Below are 21359 nucleotides of genomic sequence, written 5' to 3'. Positions count from 1 at the left end.
CCATTTGGCACAACACCGTTAGTAAATAGTAGCTCATAAATGTTATGTGGCGAAGCTAGTGTGATGCGGCTTTGCCACAATTACAGAGGTCGAGGAACCGAAGCGGAGGTCCCTACTCGGCAAACCTGTGATCCATTAGTATGCTTGGTTTACTGAAATATAGGGGTTGATTCCTTCTTTAGATATGAGCAGTTCTTTGAGTTTGTATACTAAATAGCCCTCGCAATCAAACCGGTGATCCACTCGTTTGCCCGGTTTACTCACACTTAGGGATTGATTCCTTCTTTTAAACATGAGCAGCTTTTTTCCCACAATTAGGGGTTGATTGCTTCTTTCAAACATGACAAATCCTTGGATCTGCATGCCAAATAAGTTTGCAAAGAAACTGTTGCTCCACTCGTCTGCCCGGTATACTCAAACATAAGGGTTGATTCCTTCTTTCAAAAAAGCAATTTCTTGAATCTATATACCAAATAGCTCTCTACGTATTATTGGATTTCGAGACAGGATGATTCTTCCACCTAATTCACGGATAATTCATCCATCTAAACCAAAGTTTTTTCAGAAAAATAAAACAACTTGGTCATCTGACAAAATATTCGGAAGATCACCGAATACAACTAATTTACAAACAAGTTGTTGCCTTGGCTTTCTTGCCCCGTCAAGGTATTCCAATGGTACTCGAAGAATTGAGGAAAAGTTGTCCAAAGGCTCTCGACGATTTTTTGTATTACATTAGTAAAAATTGTATTTTTGGTAGGAAGGAAACTAATCAAAAAGTTTCTCGATAACCCTTCTTTGCCCCCGCTTCGTGGTCAGTTTTCGAAAATGTATCAACAAAGATTCCTAGAACCACCAATAATGTGGAAGACTAGCACAATAAATGGAACGGTTTGTTAAGCCGTGGAAATTCTATGGTGCGTTGAAGCAGTTGCAGCTTGAAGAGAAAAACCCTAGTATGTATGTTTTACGTACACTATAAGCCGTACCAACAGCTAAAAAGTCTAAAAAGAACTCACGAAAGGACCTAAAACTGGAAACCCTAGTTAAATCATACAAACCAGGTGATTGGATTAACTATTTGACTGGTGTAGCTTTAGTGTTAATTTCTTCATAGCATCAAATGTAATAAAATTTGTATTTCATCTTAATAAATTAATTTTTTTTGATTGACATTTCGATGTTTTTCGGGTATATGGAATTCAGGTGAATGGCATTCGGGTTTATGTTGCATTCGGGCGAATGTCTTTCGGGTGTTCGTGGCATTCGGGTGAATGGCATTCGGGTTTATGTGACATTCGGGCAAATGTCCTTCGGGTAAATGGCTTTAGGGCGAATGTCATTCGGGCGAACGTGACAGAATCGGTCGGTGTTAAGTCAGACCGGACTAAGTCGCAAAACATCAAAAAATGAGATAATGATAGCACTGGATAAAGAATTTCTTCAGCTACATTAGACTCTTGCCAGATTTGAAATATGTAACAATAAACAAGAATTATGGCAAAAATTGTTTTCCAATTATAACGTAAAGGATGCTGCGATTGAAACATTAAACTTGTTTTTCTCGAAATCAATATATTGTCACTTAGTCCGGTCTGACTTAACACCGGCCATATCTAAAACGGACACCTTAAGGAATGTAAACTTTTTCCAAGCGCTTTATTCTATTTTAGTATGTCACTATAGAATTACAGTTATATTAGTGTTCATTAAATGCAAGTACCATATAACTTCTAGTATTACATGTTACAGTCCTCCGCCAAAGCAGCAAACTCGGCCTCCGCCGAGGACAGAGCAATACATGAATGCTTTTGTGGTCTCCAGTCAATGAGGCCTCTATCGAGCATGAGAAAACTCAAACCGCTGATTATTCGATTTCGAAGATCTGACTGGACTATGCACAGAAAACCTACCACGTCGCGTCTCCTCACAATACCGCGGACGAACCACCGTTTTCGAAGGTGGTTGCTCTCTTGTCTTGCAGCAAAAACGGCCCGAAGTTAGACAAAACCAAATTCACTTTTAATTCGCCATACAGCTTTCAAAATAGGGATGATCCATAAATGACGTAGCATTTTTTGAGTGATTTTTAACACCCTCCTCCCCCCTCGTAGCATTTCGTCACAAACCTCTAAATACCCTTCCCCCTGGTAATTACGTAGCTTGACGGTAAATCTGCCCCCCTTGTCCACGTAATTTTTTTTAAAAATTCTATTCTATTCCCCTTTGAAAAGCTACGTAGCATGACATGACCCCCTACCCCCCTGTCGTCACACATCATCACAAAATACAAAACTCCCCCTCCCCCATATAATGCTACGTCATTTATGGATGATCCCATATGGAAACAATTTTGACGGTTTTAAGTTTGTATTTTACTCTTGACTTAGTTCTAAACCTAAAAACCTGTTTTAATTCACCTAGCGGTTCAATTGTGCCTTTTTCAATCTTGAACACGAGAATTTCTTCGTTGTTTATATAATATATTCTTTAAAAGGTTTCAAATGTATATATTGCATTTTTATTATACATGACATGACAACTATATACAAGAAAATAAATCATTATTCGAGTTCCAAAATTTTGTAAAAGAAAAATGCCACGGTAAATCGAAAACCTGTTTTAATCCACCTAGAGGTGCAATTGTGCCTTTCTCATTTCTCCAAACTATGATTTAATAGCTGGTTAGTACAATATAACATTATGGAAATGTCTTTCATTCTTATTACACTTGGTAAGTATATATAAGAGCACCTTTTTGCATTCATCGCGGTATCGGTATCGGTTTGAATCTATGTGATCGCACTCCACAACCCGTAAGTCCGGAGCCGGAAGTCGGATGGAGATGGAATTTAATATCGGTTTCCGGGGACGCAACACCTTTCATTTGAGACTAAGTTGATCAAATCGGTCTAGCCATTTTCGAGAAATCAATATAACCGTTATTCTGAATTTGGATGCTTTCGGATCCGTCGATGGTGGCCAGTGTGGCCAAAGAGACTTTGAATGACTGTTGGTGACCTAGATCTACAAATTCAACAGTTGTGTTTACATTTTGGAAAAAAATTCACCTTTTTACATTCATCGCAGAATTCGTTAGAATCGGGATTTGCTGCGTGATCGTACGTATCACCCTGTAATTCAGGAACCAGAACTCGGATCCACACAAAATTCAACAGCAGCTGATGGACCTTTCATTTAAAATCAAGTTTGTCAAAATCGGTTCAGAAAATTCCGAGAAACCGATGTGGACAAATCAACAAATTTTGTTTTGTAACCATACTATTCAACTCATAATCCGGAACAAGATGTCAGTTGAAAATGAAATTCAATAGCAACCTATGGGAATATTATACCTTTCATTTGAATCTTAGTTTGTAAATATCGGTTCAGCCATCTCCGAGAAACCGATGTGGACATTTTGTTAACAAATCCTCACATACACACACATACATACATACATACATACATACATACATATATACATACATACATACATACATACATACATACATACATACACACATACATACATACATACACACATACATACTAGGGTGGGGCATTGTTATATGGAAAAATGTAATCATAGCCACATCAACCGAGCACAGCATTTTTTTGGTTCCTTTTGGGGTCCCAAACAACTGTGCAAAATTTGGGGTCGATTGGTGTTGACCCGGCGTAACGCATTGCGATTGAAATTTGTATGGAGATTAGTATGGGAAAACCTACATTTTTGCATTTTTAATTCTACAGACTACAATTCTTTCTGTAGTGTGCCAACAAATAGATAGAATTATAGTCCAGGATATGCTGAACAACTTTGCCGAAGGATGTATGGTGTTAGAATGTCTCTAAGCCATGTTATAGCTGTTCAAAGTTCGATACATCGAATTAAATACCAAAAATCATTTTTATTGCCAACACTGCCGGTGTACCAATGGTATTTCATATAGCATTCCAAAATAACATTATATATTTTAATTTTACCACATTGATATGTTTGGATGAATTATTCAAAAGTCTTAGCTCAACTTCATGAGCGTAGGTAGTTGAGCAATAGGGCGTAGTGAGGGGGATGGGGGGGGGCGGCTTTAATATGTAGAAATTCGAACTGAAATGTTGTCGAGTTGGAATGTTCAGATGAATTATTTCAAAAAAATTACACAATGTCCTACGCATAATAGTAACGATGAAATAAAACATACTGTATCCCTTTGCCTTGACTTTTATCAATAGAAGTTACGTTACAGACTGAATCAATTGATGTCGAGTTGATATGTCAGAGGATTGCATTGATTATGTTTCAGTTTAATAGGCACTATGATTGATGGGATGCTCATTTCGATGCTGTTCGATCACCTGAAGCAAAAATTGTTGTAGGGATCTGGTGGATTTCATGTTGAAATCCAGAAATTAGCTTCACGCCTCGTGATCGAACAGCATAGAAATGAGCATGCTATCAAATCATAATGCGTATTAAACCGAAATATAATCCCCTGACATATCAAATCGACATCAGTTGATTCAGTCTGCAATGTAACTTCTATTGATAAAAGGCGAGGCAAAGGGATACAGTATGTTTTATTTCATCATTACTATTATGCGTAGGACATTGTGTAATTGTTTTGAAATAATTCATCTGAACATTCCAACTCGACAACATTTCAGTTCGAATTTCTACATATTAAAGCCGCCCCCCCATCCCCCCTCACTACGCCCTATTGCTCAACTACCTACGCTCATGAAATTGAGCTAAGACTTTTGAATAATTCATCCAAACATATCAATGTGGTAAAACTAAAATATATAATGTTATTTTGGAATGCTATATGAAATACCATTGGTACACCCGCAGTGTTGGCAATAAAAATGATTTTTGGCATTTAATTCGATGTATCGAACTTTGAACAGCTATAACATGGCTTAGAGACATTCTAACACCATACATCCTTCGGCAAAGTTGTTCAGCATATCCTGGACTATACTTCTATCTATTTGTTTGCATACTAAAGGAAGAATTGCAGTCTGTAGAATTAAAAATGCAAAAATGTAGGTTTTCCCATACTAATCTCCATACAAATTTCAAACGCAATGCGCTACGCCGGGTCAACACCAATCGACCCCAAATTTTGCACAGTTGTTTGGGACCCCAATAGGAACCAAAAAAGTGTTGTGCTGAAAAAACAATCATTTTACCCCACCCTAATACATACACACATACATACACACAGATATTTTGCGATCTTAGCGAACTGAGTCGAATGTTATATGAGACTCGGGCCTCGGTTAGAAAGTCGGTTTTTGGAGCAATTACATAACCTTTCTATATGAAAAAGGCAAAAGAATAATATTTAATTAGCTTAATCAGCATGAGTTCAATGTTATCTTCATGATATTATATTTTTTAATGTTGGTGAAATGGGTTTGAAAGTGGAGGGAATGGGGGGTTAGTAGAGTGTAAGTGGAGGATGCGTCAGAAATCCTTCATCTTATTTCGGTATACGGGGTGGATGAAGGAAATGCGGGCGTGAGGGTGGTCCAAGGGGAGTGGAGTGATGAAGGAGGGAGGTGTAAGGGCAAAGCGAGGGGGGAGGGGCGACCACGCAATACTCAACTGCATATTTTACCTTCCATTTGAGACTTGGTTTGAGAAAATTTTCTGAAATTATGAATAATAAACCTCGGATTCATGAAACTATTTGTGTTTCTAAGAAACTAGCTCGCGCCGAATATATAGATGGCGTTACATCGTCGCCCGTCTGGTTCGATCCAAGGTGATCGCGCGTGGTGTCAGCAGCAGCACCTGCAGCAGAAGGAATCACCATCTCTCGCCACCGTTGCCACGTGAAATCCTAGGTCGTGAGTACAGTGATAATATATGTTGTGATGTTCATGCGCATGTGGTCACATTAGACGACAAAACCCTTCCGTATTGCCAAGCGTGGCGCAAACTATGATTGCAAATTAAATTAGCACCGCACAGCACTGAACAATGAACACCAGAGAGCACGCACAATGTGCAGTAGGGGGACATGGGGAGACTTGACTTGAAATTCTATTTTTGGCTATGGCGTCTTCTATTCCATTCATAATTTTTTTTCAAAAATATTTTTATACTTGTTTCGATCCCTTAAGGTAATTTTAAAAGATTGGAATTAAAAATCATTTCCTTACAAAAAATATTACGTGATTAATAAATTTGCATTAAATGATGTAATTTTTTATCAAACTTTGTAATACACCATCTTAATCCTTGTGAAGCAGTGAAATGATTTTACATAAATTGGAACATTGGAATAGTTATTACTAGAATTGCATGACATTGAACGCAGTAACTAATGTTGGGGAGACTTGACCAAGATTTTATGGGGAGACTTGACCAAGTGGCAATTAGCTGAAGAAAGATACAAAATTCCTGATATTTATTATGCTTTGGTATCTACTGTTAATGTTAATCACGCCATAAAAAATCCCACCTCAAACATAAGTCTATATTTTAGTATTAGTAAACAAAGTTAGCAATAGTAAGATTGATTTCGTGACGTGTGAACATGCAATGCAAGCAGTACAGTTAATCCTTAAAAAGAAATGCAATCCTTAAAAAGAAATGCATCCCCGCAGTGGGGGGCTTGACCAAAGAAACGACCACAGAAAATGTGTAGCTAGGCACGATTGTAAAGTAGAAATAAATGTTTGATGTAGTGTAAAGTTTTGTTGTTATTTCGTCGCTGTTGTGCTATCTTATGACAAGCGCCATTTTGCACATTTCGAGAAAAAGAAATTTTTAAAGTTTGAGATTCAATATCTTGGAACTTAAAAAAGGTAGGATGAATTCAGAGAAGACAATTGATGCTTATATCTATTCTGTATTAATCTCTCAAATATTACGAAAATTGGTTGACTATATTGCGAGTTTTTACTAAAATTGTAAACATAAGTCGCACTCACACGTGTCATAGGTGTGTATGGATGACAAAATTTGTATGGCGTGTCATAGTCGTGCATGGAAAATTTTGCATAGAAAAAAATCATCAATTTTTAACTTTTATTCATATCTTTGGCTTCGTTTACTCTATAAACAGTCGATTAGATGCATTTTGAAGGAAATGAGTCAGGGAATCTAGAAAAAATAGTTATTTTTGGTTACAGTGTTGCCAAATATCCTATATTTCCTGTTGAAAACTTAAACTGCATTTTACTCACAATTCGTGTGTTTTTCTTTCCAAAATGAATAAGCCATTGTGTTCCTCAGATATTTTTACACATAAAAACATCTTATACATCAATATAACTTGAGCCAATACCCAGGCATAGTCATTTGAAGAAAAATATTAAAAATTTCTCTGCACGTTTCTCGCTATATATCAGTAACCAAGCAGCATGTCAAAATTCTGAAAACGCCACTTTGTAGAGATTTTTTAGACAAGTAATGTGGCATATCTAACTCAGTTTACCCCAAAATGGCATTTGTCATAAGATAGCACAACAGCGACGAGTAAGGTTTCCCGTGTGGTAGATGGTTTTTGGGGTCTACTTAATTTCGGTCGGTATTCTTTTCTAGTTTTTTGCCTTTTGCTGGAGGAGTTGGCTTCGATAACAACCGGAATCACGCTCCAATCGAACTCTGGTTGGTCAATTGGTCAGATTGGACTCTTCCAGTGATGAAAACCCCCGATCATTTCGGATATTTCTCTAGTACATACGTGCGGCTCGGACGTGTTATGATCAGCTAGCTTGCTTCCTTCCTACATTGAGGAAAACCTGAACCTTCTCCCGAGGGGTCTCACAAGGCCGGGCAGCTTTAAACCACGTGATGGTCTTTCAACTGAGATTGGCGCATGAACCACCCTCTAAGTTACCTCGGAAGCTTGTTAGGCTGGCCACTTACAGTCTTGCGTAGAGTGGTTCATGTTAACGATTTCAGGCTGTTAGTCACGATTTTTGATATTTTAATCACGAGTAATGGGCTTTAGTCACCACGTTCATAATTTATTCGCACGTTTTCCTGATATTTTGTTGTAGAGCTTATTTTCAAATTTGACGCGTGGAGTGACGTGACTCATGACTAAGCTGACCAACTCTGACAAAAAAATCCGTACACCATACTGCAGCGAAGCGAAATCGTTCACCACGCTCAGGCAAACAGTCCGCACAATGTACGGATTTTTCGTCAGAGTTGGTCAGCTTACATGACAATAACAGTTTCATTGTGATATGCGTAATTTCTCTTCGCCTTATCACGATCTGTTATTATTTGGTTATGATCGCTTTTTACTCGGGGTAGCATGACAGTATGAACAAGAACATAAAATCGTGACTGTTTCGCGGTGAACTATATCACTACCATGATTAGTGGCTCAATAATGCATTTTTGGTGATCAATGCATTTTTCTGCCCAGACAACACACTGAACCTTATCCAATGAATAACAATATTCTAAATCCTAATAGTTTGCTTATGTCTACAGCCCGCGCGTCTTACTGGTCGCTAGCAGCAGGTCATATAGACGATTCATAGAATAGTACATACATACAAATTTTGTGAAATAGTTTACGTGAAAATTTTATGACCATGATGCATGAAATTGACAATGATTAGGGATATCTTCTAAATATCACAAGCACGCAAGATAAGCACAAGTTATGTACTAGGAATCATGAACTAGTTCAGGAATCAATGGATAATATTTCATGTGCACATGTGTGGTGAGTCAACCGTGAAATTGTGACTGATGTTAACAAAACAAAAACAAATATTTCCACTAAAAAAGAGTTACGCGGGCTTTATTGAAGGGAAATTAAACATAATTATAAAACACATGATTTTTGTTCATGGTCCTGTTTTCGTAACGTAAAAACGTGATTGTTCCAGAATTTATGGCACTTTATTCATGATTTTGAGAACATTTTTTTTCGTGTAGTAGGATCCATTAGAAAATCAATTCATAACAGTCGAATATGCATTTTTGTTAAAACTGAGTTATCCGATGGATTATTCAGTGGATCACCTTAAAACTATGATGCACAATTGAAACTAACTGGTTTGGTTAGAAAATATCAGAAAATATACCACACAGTTCGAATAAAACCAGTAAATTTACATTTACTTAAGTGTAACAAATGTGCTACATAAACTGTAACTTAAATTTACATGTAATTTAATTAACACAATTTTCAATTAAATTAAACATAATTTTATATGCACTATTAAATGACTTGTAATTCAAAACATTGTTCAGTATTGGAAATTTCTATGTCGCTTTGATAAGATTTAATCTGCTGCTGTAATATTGACTGAGATATGCTATAACTTAGTGTTATGCATAACGTGATTTTATTTATGACAATTTGAATAGAAAATCAATCATTATTGATGTAACCCTATGCATAATAATAGAAGCAACCTTTTTATCAACCACAAAAAGGTTGTGGTTCCAAACGCCTTACTTCCGTCAGAGTAATTACTATCCACAGTACACCGATAACGATCATATCAGCGAATAGCTACGGTTAAAGTCAACGCCAGCTATAGTCTATATTTTGCTAACCATTTCGCATAGTAGATAGTATGTAACTAGAAGTCAAATTGATCAGACCAGCAGAAATGTCTACAAGAATAGTGATAATCGGTGCTGGTTCAGCAGGAATCGCAGCCGCTACTCGGTTGTACGAGAATGGGCATAAAAATGTTGTCATCTTAGAAGCAACCAGTCGAATTGGAGGTCGGGTGCATACAATTCCATTCGGTGACAATGTAATCGACTGCGGTGCCCAGTGGTGCCATGGCGAAAAGAATAATGTGGTGTTCGAGATGGCTGGTCCATTGGGATTACTGGAGTCTTCGGTGGTTGCCGAAAGGAACATTCTACTGAAATCGAATGGTGAAGTGGTGCAGCAGGAATATACTGATCGGCTGATGGCGCTGGCTGATAAAATTGTCGAATCTGAAGAGCTTTACGCGTATGGTGGAACTTTGGGAGATTTCTTTACAGAGCGCTTTACGAAAGAGGTCAACGAGGAGAAAATGAAGGACATCGACAGGGAATTGGTACAGCAATTTTTGATGTACTATCATGGTTATCAGAAAGGTTATATCGCGATCGATTCGTGGTATGACTTTCCAACTGACGACGATTCAGAGGATTGCGAAGGCAATGACGCGCTCAGTTGGATGGGTAAAGGCTACAAAAGCATACTGGATTTATTGATGGTATGTTAAACATATTTATAAAATGTATAATTGTATATTGAGCAACGAAATAGTAGGCCGTACACACCTATTTTTTCCGCCGAATCTCAGTTTTTTGCAACCTTTGCCGAGATTTGAACAGCCGAGCACTCGGCAAATTCATTTTTCACTGAGATCTCAGTAAAAGCGACAATTGTTTGCTGAGACTCGACAAAAATTACGCAGAAAATCACCAAACAAATAGGACTTCTCTAGTAACAATTGAGGTTTTATGGCACTTTTGAAGTCTCTCTTAAAACTTAGATTGCACTTATAGTAGGGTAATTTCGGGAGAGATGTCGCGTCGGGTGAGATGCCGCACTTTCTATATCTCGTATGTAGGGTCACTTTTATACGGTAATATGATATTGTGTGTTTGTCTTTCGAAGAATTACAACACTGGAGATGTAAAATAATCTTTATTATTACTCACGAAAATTTTATTAATGATTATGTGCGTCCAGTTGTATCACGGAGTGCCGAAAGTTTTCCGATTTTTTTTTGGTAAATCATGTATCGGTTGAATAGCTGGGACCTTTTAGAAGGCATTCTGATCATGAGCACGGTCATCCATAATTTCAGAGGAAAATAGCGTCTCCCATACAATTGAGATGCATCAAAATTGCGGGTAAGATGCCGCACTCGATGGCGTAGGATACGTAGCTAAAATGTATTTTTTTCACCTCGGAATGTCTTTAAATGATCATTTGCGTCAGGTATAGGTTATTAATAAGGTATATCCACAAACTAACGGGCCTAACACAGTGACATAAAGGAATATGTGTATATTTATCTATGTATTTAAACGGGCGATATGTATCTAAGTATTATTTACTTCGGTTTATTCTTTAAACTTGCAGGCACTAATTTTAGTGAACGTATTGATTTGTATTGATGTGAATCTTGGGACAAAAATGAAAATTTCAACGAATTGATGCTTTTTTAAAATGAATCTTTCAAGAACAAACCAAAGTTATATAAATTCATTGTTGGAAAAAACAACCAAAAACTGCTTTTAAGGAACCCCTACCAATATATCGCTCGTACAAACATATAGATAAATAGTACCCTTAATTAAGTTACTCCAGCTTAATCGTTACACATGGAACTAAAAGAAAAATATTTTTAAAATGTTGAATAAAAAAATGTTGAATAAAATGGTATTACCCCCTTAAGAAAAATGAAGGTGCTGGCAGATTTATAGGTGCAATCAAACTTCATGAAACTCAGATAAAGACCCCTAATCACAAAAACATCTAAAAAAATCGTTTGTTCATATTTTTTCAGTTGTTGCGGCATCTCACCCGCACATGCGGCATCTCTCCCGCAATAACCTTTTTTTTAAATGTTCATGGAAATTTGATGATTTTTTTCATGACAAAAACCATTTCACAGTATTTTTTAAACATGTCGCAATTGATAGAAATGATTTCTTCAAATATTGAATGGTTTAGTTTGATGCAGGATCGATTGTAAGAAATTAGCGGCATCTCTCCCTATGCTATAAAACTTAAATTGTTACTTGGGTTTGCCGAGATAGCAGTATAAACATTTACTGATTACTTAAAGAGAAGCATGTGAATTTATAAACGCTTTTATTTATACACGATGCTATACGGATGTAGTGTAAAAAGAGATTGACTGATTAAACCAAAATTTAAAAATGAGTGTGGGTGTAGACCATCTATTTTTTGTCCTTTTAATTGCATAAAATTAATAGTGCGTAGCTTCACAATAAAGAAGCAAACTATTGGCGATTCTACGTTGAAACCGCTCACAGATAGCACTGGAAGCAAAGTGTTGCTGATTTGATTCTGTTCTGCCATAGTGCATATATTTTTATATATACGATTTGTTGATAATTGTTTATGAAAATGAAGGACAACCATCATTTTATAAGATGATGAGTAAACATCTTGCGAAAAGGGTGTAAAACATAGTGGTTTCTAATATTATTCGCAGAGCTATATGTGTGCTGTTCCGAAATGTAATTTGTTGAGCACCGTAGCCACCGCAACATCATTTCCCGTTCCTCCTAAGTTAAGCTTAACCTTCATAGATGGTGTAAATTCAAGCAACTCTCCAGATGTCGCGAGGAAAGAATATAACCGGCTAATAGGAAAGTGTCAGCTTTGTATCATACACAGTCGATCCTTCTCTCTGATAGTCTTCACTGAATCTCCTACGTAGTCCAAAATATGAAGGAGTTTGACGTTGGTACTGATTGGGTCTCGGTTTCGAGTTGGAACTTCATTTATGGAACGATTTTTTATAACTACAATAATACCCCGATAACATTTCGAAGAAATGTGTGAGCGAAACAGTTGCAAATGGCTGTAATTTCAGAATAATTCTTACTCGATTCATTCATATTTTGGCAGTGGTAAGTTTTTTCCGAGAAGAAAATGAAGTTTTTGTTGTAAGCTACGACTCACTTGCGGGTGAAAAAAAGTAAACTGTATGACTTTGCCAGTTCATGAGCTGAATCATAGGTGTCGCATGACTAAGTTTGATTTTGCCGCAAATCGCCAATACCTGAAAAATTTTCATGTATGAATAAATAAAATTGTCGAAAAAATGTAAGGGAAAGTGGGTAAATCCTGACACTGTGGATACGCGTACGCGTTTCTCATAAACTGCAAAATAAAATGAAAATGTAATGATACGGAAACATTTCTAAAATATTTCAAATGCATCTGAAAGATAAGTGCAATAACACTAGTTTACAAATTTTGGGGTGACTGCATGAAGTTAAGAAAAAAAGACGTTTTCTAAGTCAATTTTGGGTCGCTGAACACGAAACTCATATTCATTTTCTTTTTCAAAGAATCGTTTTTGAGATTAATACTGTTGATGTTATTAATCACCGAGTGAAATTTGTTCTATTTTTCACATATATCTTTTGGTCGTAAATAAGATTACACTAGTTTACAAGAAAAATGAAGTTGCGAGAAAAAGTAATTTCTAGATTAATTTACACAAGTTGAAAACTTTACTTGTGTGTCAGTTCTCAGTAATAAAAGAGCACACTCCTTCGCAGTGCACTCTGGAGTGCGCGCCGTGGTGAATTTATTAGAGAACGCCATACATAATTGAAAGAGCAAGAGAGCGGGGTCTTTCTCGCCGAACACTTGATGTTCCTTTATTTAGCTCCGATAGAAAGAGCGTTCTGTTTTTTCTGTGGTCTGTTGTGATCATTGTATGCATAAAACAGGTACGCCTGTACATCATTGAAATGATGCCTGGCGGCAATCATGGAATATATTGCTTCGAGCTGACAGAACGTAGCAACTACTACGAGGTCAGAAAGCAAACTGACGATTTTTTCTTATGTGCAGGGTTGCCACTATTTTTCAAAGAAAATCTGGCAGTTCAACTAAAAATGTCTGGCAAAATCTGTATTTGACAGCGTCTTCAAAATCATGGAAATTTGGCAAACATTTTGCTCTTCATAGAACGTGAATTTATCGAATAAGACCCAGATTTCCAAAATTTGTGCGATACTACTTCCATAGTTTAAAAAATCTGATAGAATAAGAGATTTGACTTTTTGCTGGAAGCTATAAAAAAAACTGGCATAATGGTATCCCCACTGGGTTGTAACGTAGAATTCAGAATATCTGGAAAAATTTGGAAAAATTTAAAAAATCTGGTAAAATGTCTGGCTTGAACGAATGTCTGTTCAGTTGGGAAAAATCTGGAAGATTCCAGATAAATCTGTTATGTGTTGCTTTTTTATATGTGTGTCGCGGTTCATTGGATGGCAGAGAGGCGGTCCTAGCAACGCTCGCTTCTTGGTTGAATTGTTCGGACCAATCAGCGCTGATAATTACCACTTTCACAAAGTACATTATTTTTGTTATTTATAGTAATAGTACATTTTACGGAATCAAATACAATATACGTGCAGAGCTGCAAATTTTCACCAGGTTGTTTTGAGCTTGAAGGAAGAACAAATCTCAAATCATGCCCTACTATGTTCAATTCGCCGTTTTTCGTTTGCATCATTCATTCAAACAGCCGAGCTGCTCAATCATTTTCCATTCATTTTCGATTTCATTGACCCTATGAATATCTCTGTACTGAAATATTGACGAGGTTTTTCAAGCAAAACTAATCTGAACATATTGTTCATGTAAGCTTGAAAACGCAAAATATGTCAACATTTAACCTAAACTGGCCTCTACAGAGCAGATGACAACTTTGGTTGGTGAATGAAAAAACATCAATTTGAAATGAAGACGTTCGGTTTGGTTATTAAAATCCCGCCAACTTGAAAGTGAATGATTAAGGGAGGCTTTGAATTTGAATCATGGTTGGGTTTGATTGAGCTGAAAGTTGACATTTGAAAATGAAAATTTGCACCACTGTATACGTGCACATATTTCCGATCAGATAGTGCAAAAATAAAGCGATTTCGATCAATACAACAGAAGTTATTCGCAAACTGGGAAAATATCTCAGCAGAAATTTTGAAACGGGACCCCTATATTGAAACGTTAGAAGTATTCTACTTCAAAGTTTATATTGTTTTCATGTTCAGTGATTAGTCTAGAAAATACTATTTCTCGAAGCTTCATTTTTCTTTTTAACTAGTTTAATCAAATATGCGAAATATTAGATATTTTTGAACTAAAGAATTCTTTTCCGAGAGCATGGCATAATTTTTGGTAGTAGAAAATAATGATTAAAACCTGAAAATCGTTGATCTCGGGAAATGTTCCTATATTGGAATAAGGTACTGGGTATATAACACTTGATTGGCGGAAAACGAAAACTTTACATAATCCCTCCTAATATACACACCTAGAAAAAATAGTGTTCTGAATGAAAGGAAGTGTAATTTTATGTCATTGCGCATGTAAAGTATATGTAGCATGTAAAATTAAACGGAACACGGTAATGTTTCGTCATTTCGTGAATTACTAGTTGTTGAATTGTGTCATGTTTGCAATTACGTCAACGATAAAATTTAGATTTTTTTGGTGTGAGAAACATGTTTAATCCCTTCCCGCTCGGTAGAGCACAGCCATAACTTTTGGTTTCCACAGGATTTGTTTACAAAAACAAGTAAATTTGATAATTGGGGCTATCACCTTTCATTTTAGCGCTGCCAATTGTTAGTATCATCAGTTGAACTGAAGTTATTGCAATTGAATTGATTGGATGCCGCTGAAATCGAGCAGCTTGTAGCACTGCGAAAGAAGCACATATCTTTTTATTTATTTTATTTTGATTATATAGGTTTTAACCTTTCGGGTTAGAGAAATCACTATAGAAAAATCTTTAACCTATGCGCAGGATTAGGAATCGAGCCCAGGTGAGCTGCCTACTAGGCTATCGATTTACCGATCTAACTACGATATGCCCTCCCCACATATCTTAATCAAAACAGGTTTTTCGTGTTTCATCACCCCAACAGTTCTAAGCAAAAATTGATTTGAAATTCCATATCCGGTAGAATAAAGTTGTTCCAGAAAGAGTGAAAATGGGTATCTTGGTAGGTATAACGGCCACAGTAGGGTAGAGAAAGATGGACATTATCCATGTGATGAATAGTATCGGAATAGTACGAGCTCACTGTTAGGTGAATTAAATCAGTTGTTTTTACTTCCCAACTATCTATATACAATTCGAAAATATATTAAATTATATGTCTCTGCGATGAACAGTTTCTGAGATAAATATTCAGGATTGAAACGTAGATGTTGGAGGTACAATTACAGTGTTGACAGGACGAATAAATTTTTACGATTAATTTACCCCTTCTATTTTCAAAATCGTAACAAAATTTTTATAAAAGATCACAGCAAGTTACAGTTTCCGGCAATGTTGTTAAACGCATTCTGGACTACTCTGTGATTGCATTGGTATTTCAATTTGTGTGAAATGGCGATCTGTATGAATGAAGATGCAAGAGAGTACATTTTCCATTACTAATGTCCATACAAATTTTAAACAGAATGCGTAAATCCGAGGAGCAACCAGACGCTCCCATAATTTGAAGTCATTTGGGAACACAAAAAGAACTTAAAAAGTGCTGTGCACGCTAATTAGAATAATTTTAAATTTTTTCAATGCAACCGATAAAAGTCATGTTTACTGTGCTCAAAAATGTTTGTTGTTTCATACACTTTTAACAGAGTCTCTGGTTATACCGTATAACCCGAGTCGCCTCAATAATTGTTGTACATTGTGACAAACTTTTATCCGCTATCTATATATCAGACTATTATTTCAGAAACGACATCCCTCTCAAAACACGGAGCCAATCCCAATAGAAAATAACATAGAGTTCAACAAATTCGTCAAAACAATCCATTGGAATAAAGGCCCTGATCAGCCTGTAACGATCTACTGCACCGACGGAAGTCAATATGATGCGGATCATGTCATCGTAACAGTCTCTCTAGGAGTATTGAAAGAAAATTTACACACACTTTTCAATCCACAATTACCATCTGTAAAACGGAATGCGATTACTGGTATTCACTTCGGAACAGTAAACAAAGTAATCTTAGAATTCGAGACTCCGTTTTGGACCGAAATGGGCAATACTTTTGGGTTGCTTTGGAATGCAGAGGAATTGGAAAATATACGATCTTCGAAGTATGCGTGGACAGAGGGCGTCTCAACATTTTTCAAAATCGATCGTCAGCCGAAGCTTCTGGGGGCTTGGCTCATGGGCAAAGAATGTCGTCAAGCAGAACTATTAACTGACGAGGAAGTGACGGAGGGTATACTACTCTTATTGAAAATGTTTTTCAAGAACAAGCAAATCGATAAACCATTGCAAATTAAAAGGTAACTTGCATTAGTTTTCAAAAACAAATGTGAGACATGATTTCTTTCTTTTTTTCCTAGGACTCAGTGGTTTACCGATTGCCATTTTCGGGGATCTTACTCATGTTGTTCGTTGGCAACGAAACTTCTTAAAACAGACTTCAAAGATATGGCGATTCCGCTTACTGATTGTTTGGGAACGCCGGTTCTAATGTTTGCTGGTGAGGCTACAAATGGGCTGCATTATGGAACCGTTCATGGAGCTATTGAAAGTGGATGGCGTGAAGCGGATCGCATAATTACTTTGCATAGGAAAGAAAACTCTGCAACCCTTACTGCTGCTTAATAAATTACTCAAATTTTTATCACAAAAGTAAACTATCGAATGCAGTTTGACACGAAAACTGTCTTTTTGGCTTTCATCCTTTCGTAGAGTTATTTTCAATTCTTCGGATGACGGATTCCTACACGCAAAAAAAAATCAATTTGTATTTCCGTGATTTTAGATTTACTATAAGGTAACACCAATAAACAATAAATCAAGCAAAATTTCCGACTTACGTAATCGCCGTTCATGATTCGACATTCGTACCGTTACTTATAAAACCCGTTGTGATCTCGACAATAAACAACTTGAGTGTGATGAGACCGCATGTTGTTTTTCGTAAAGTAGAAGGAAAATGTATTAGATTTTAGGAATAGCCACCTGTTCAACACATCCTCATGAGATTCGGTACGCGGAAAAAGGTGTCTCCAAATTCGTGAATAAAGTGCCATGAATTCGGGAACAATCACGTTTTTAAGTTACGAAAACAGGACCATGATAAAAAATCAAGTTTTTTGCAATCATGCTTAATTTTTCTTCTGTAACGCTTACATAATGTAAATATAGACATTTTTTTCTTTCTTAAATATCAATCATGTTTCCTGCTCTATTTTATTACCAAATACGTGATTTTTTCCATGAACTATTTCACGAAATTTGAAATATTATTTATGGATCAATCTGTGCCTCGCGAACCACTTCCCGATTCATGGTATATTGGTCATGATTTATCATTCCTGTTCGTGAATTTTTTTTTACAAAATCGTGTAATACCGCCCTTCGTGCAATTTTGTTCATAGTCGTACGTGGACTATTTCACGATACTTGTAAGATTATTCACAGACTCACGTTGCACCTCAACTATTTCACGAAAATCGAAATATCATTCCTGGAGTAGGGAAACTAGATCACATATTGAGCAATTTAGTACATAATGGCACGTGAACACTTTCATGAAACCCGGAATATTATTCATGAATTCACGAACTAGTTCACATATTGTTTAATTCAGTTTATGGTCGCACGTAAACTATTTCACGAAAGTCGGAATATTATTCATGAATTCACGAATTAGTTCACATATTGAGAAATTTAGAGCAGTACCTAAAATATGAGCTCATTTCGTGTGAAAGTCTAATCGTAAATTCAAGAACACAATATCACGATAAAGTACAGATAAATAACAGAAATCATGACTAAGTTCCTGAAATCATGAATTTGAGTCAGGTTACTCCTTGTGAAAATATGATAGCCAGTACAAAAACACAATGTCGCGATAACACGAAGAGAAATTACAAAAATCGTGATTAAGCTCCTAAAATCCATACCATGATAGTTCACTTCTTGTGAAAGTCTGATCATGGATTCAAGAACACAAGATCACGATAACGCACAGAATAATTACTTCAATCGTGACTAAATTCCTGAAATCATGAATTTGAGTCACGTTACAAGTCATCATGACAAGGCAATAATAAATTATTTTGTAAGTATTTGTGAATTATTCTAATTTGATATGAATAATTATTCGAAATAAATGTTTGTAGGTGTCCGACGATGACTGAAGCGTAGTAGGCCGATACGTAACGTAACAACGAAAAAAGAAGGTTTCGTTTTTTTAATTCCAGCGAGAAAAATAAATAAACCAAATACATAATAATAAATTACGTAAATCTTGACCAATAAATACTGAGTTCGCGGTGCTTGAACCCTTATAAAATCATGAGCTCGCTTCTTTATGAATAATACAGTATAAGCATTCAGGATTCAACCCAAACGTTTGAGGGTAACGCCAGGTATTTTTTTGACGAAAGTCGGAATATTATTCGGTTTTGTGAAAACACAAATGATTTCACGAATTTGCTGTTTCAGAGTCATGATTTCAAGAACTTGTCACGATTTTCGTAAATCGTTCAGTTCACGAAATCTTGATCTCTTGTTAATGAACGGATTTTTTTTTGCGTGTGCGTTATTTGTTGTAATTTATCGATGCTTCTCTGTGTACTGAACATCTGTGCGCGCCAAGATTAGACTAATAACTGACTTCAATATTTTTGGCCAGCGAACATATCTCTCCACACGCCTGCTTATCAACAGCGTTATCTATTTTCTTATGGATTTCAATAGCACATGACTTTCTGATATCATTCATCGTTTGACACAATCAATCCATCTGTTCCTGAAGATCGTTCACCTCCACTTCCACAGTTTCTACACGATACAGGTCAACAGTAACACTATACCTCCTACAGATAAATACTTCTAAATACAACATAAATGTTCCTCGCATTATTTTAAGTTTAAATGACATCCTGAAAGGTCTGAGCACCGTTGATTCATCGAAAGGACCTAATTTCCATAAAAGCTATGCCCAAGTATTGTCGCGTCCAGTTTGTTTCATTTTTATTAATTATCTCGGAGTACTGACCAAAACCTTTCGAACTATCGTTAAGGGACTTGGTGCAGACATCTGTTCACTTTAGGAATGGTGCTTGTTTAAGGAGGAGGGGGGTTGAGTGGTATGGTTTTCCTCCGTTTGGGAATTTTGTAAAGTTCCAGGCGTATGGTTCTTATACCAAAAGACGGTTTCCATTCATATTCCTCATCGGCGAACAGAACCTTTGTGGTTACTATCAAGACCTTAGGATGAATGACTCATCGAGGTTAAAGCCCCAATAAACAATATAATACAATGCAACACAATCAATCAGCACCAGCCAGTTCTTTAGCGTTCTAGCAAGACGTGACTTTTTAGATTTCAGTGTATAACTAGCACCAATTTGGTGCTGGGTTGGACTTATCGAACTAGCATTAAGTTGGTGTTAGTTACTGACGAAGCGAATCCGAAACCATATTTTGACACAGAGAGTGCTGGTCTATTCAATCTAGTTATAGTAGTGCCAATTTGGGTACTAGTTTAGATACATCGTCTGACTAGACATCTAGATGGTGCTAGTTACTGACGAGACGAATTCGTATCACAAAAAAAGAAATCTTAATTTAAGATAGGTCTTGTGCCCCGCAAAATGGTTTGATCCAATTTCCTTCTTTTTCGAGTTTTTATTGCATAATTCCAGGTATTTGTTTCTTCGACCAAAAAACAAGAGTTCGTTTTCGCTTTCTCGTCAGCAAACCAGTGCTTCTATATTGGCTTCCAGTATTAACTGTTTGGATTTTTTGTGTCTAACTAGTGCTAATTTGGGTACTAGTTTAGCTACATCGTCTAACTAGACACCCAAATGGCGCTAGTTACTGATGAGATGAATTCGAAACGTAAAAAAGCAAAACTTAATTAAACTTACTACATGTTACGTAACGTTCTAGCTTACTCCCCCTCCCCTATATGTCACAAGATGGCACAATTTGTCGTATTCCTTCCTTCATCTAAAACGTTGCGTTATTTATGAATGGTACCTTGAAGAGCATACTTTTTCGATATTTTTGGTATGTACCGTAAGATGTCCTCATAATAAGAGTAACTCTATGCAATTATATTTATGAAGATTTGATGGCAAAATATTATTTTCCAGACATGTATGCATGAATATGTATTGTTAAAATACGTCCATAGGAACATACTTCAAATAATGTTACACAGACACTACAAAGGTTATATAGTATATACACTAGAATGGCAAGAAAAAAATGACCATGTAAAACCGATAACTGCAAATTTAAATTTAAAATAACACATTACCAACTCGATTAAACAAATGAAAACTAAATACCAATAGGTTTAGTAGGACCATTTGACGTATATCAGTATTAATAGATTTAAGAACATAGAGGACACAAGATATCGGCTCGGTATTTTTAAACCTTAAAAAAAATGTAAGCATAGGTACAACGTAAGCTAAAATAAAATCTTAATATTTTATCACCGTACACACCGCAAAACAGCGCTATAGTACCCAGTATAGAAACGTTATCTAATTCGGGAGCTGATAGTAGATTTCGCGTAACATTATGTGTGTCACCGTCACAAGCTCAACGTGCTGGTAGTACCGTTTGTGAGATCAAA

General features: G+C 36.4%; 1 protein-coding gene across 1 annotated transcript; it reads left to right on the top strand.

The window, feature by feature from the left end:
- The first annotated feature begins 9586 nt into the window (after positions 1-9586).
- Positions 9587-17826, top strand: LOC131690693 (spermine oxidase-like). Its single transcript, XM_058976623.1, has 3 exons — positions 9587-10212; positions 16472-17034; positions 17095-17826. Exons 1-3 carry the CDS (start codon positions 9607-9609, stop codon positions 17357-17359), a joined length of 1434 nt encoding a protein of 477 aa, XP_058832606.1. The 5' UTR covers positions 9587-9606; the 3' UTR covers positions 17360-17826.
- The last annotated feature ends 3533 nt before the right edge of the window (positions 17827-21359 follow it).

Source organism: Topomyia yanbarensis, chromosome 3 (genome assembly GCF_030247195.1).
Source record: "Topomyia yanbarensis strain Yona2022 chromosome 3, ASM3024719v1, whole genome shotgun sequence".
NCBI classification, from domain to species: domain Eukaryota; kingdom Metazoa; phylum Arthropoda; class Insecta; order Diptera; family Culicidae; genus Topomyia; species Topomyia yanbarensis.
The sequence above is the reverse complement of the archived record's forward strand: the minus strand, read 5'-3'. Positions and strand labels throughout refer to the sequence as shown.

Bases quoted from the DNA above. Each gene is read 5' to 3' on its own strand.
- LOC131690693 (XM_058976623.1), top strand. From the start codon at position 9,607: ATGTCTACAAGAATAGTGATAATCGGTGCTGGTTCAGCAGGAATCGCA. The intron at 10,213-16,471 runs GTATGTTAAACA...CTATTATTTCAG, and splicing joins GCATACTGGATTTATTGATG to AAACGACATCCCTCTCAAAA. The intron at 17,035-17,094 runs GTAACTTGCATT...TTTTTTTCCTAG, and splicing joins AAACCATTGCAAATTAAAAG to GACTCAGTGGTTTACCGATT.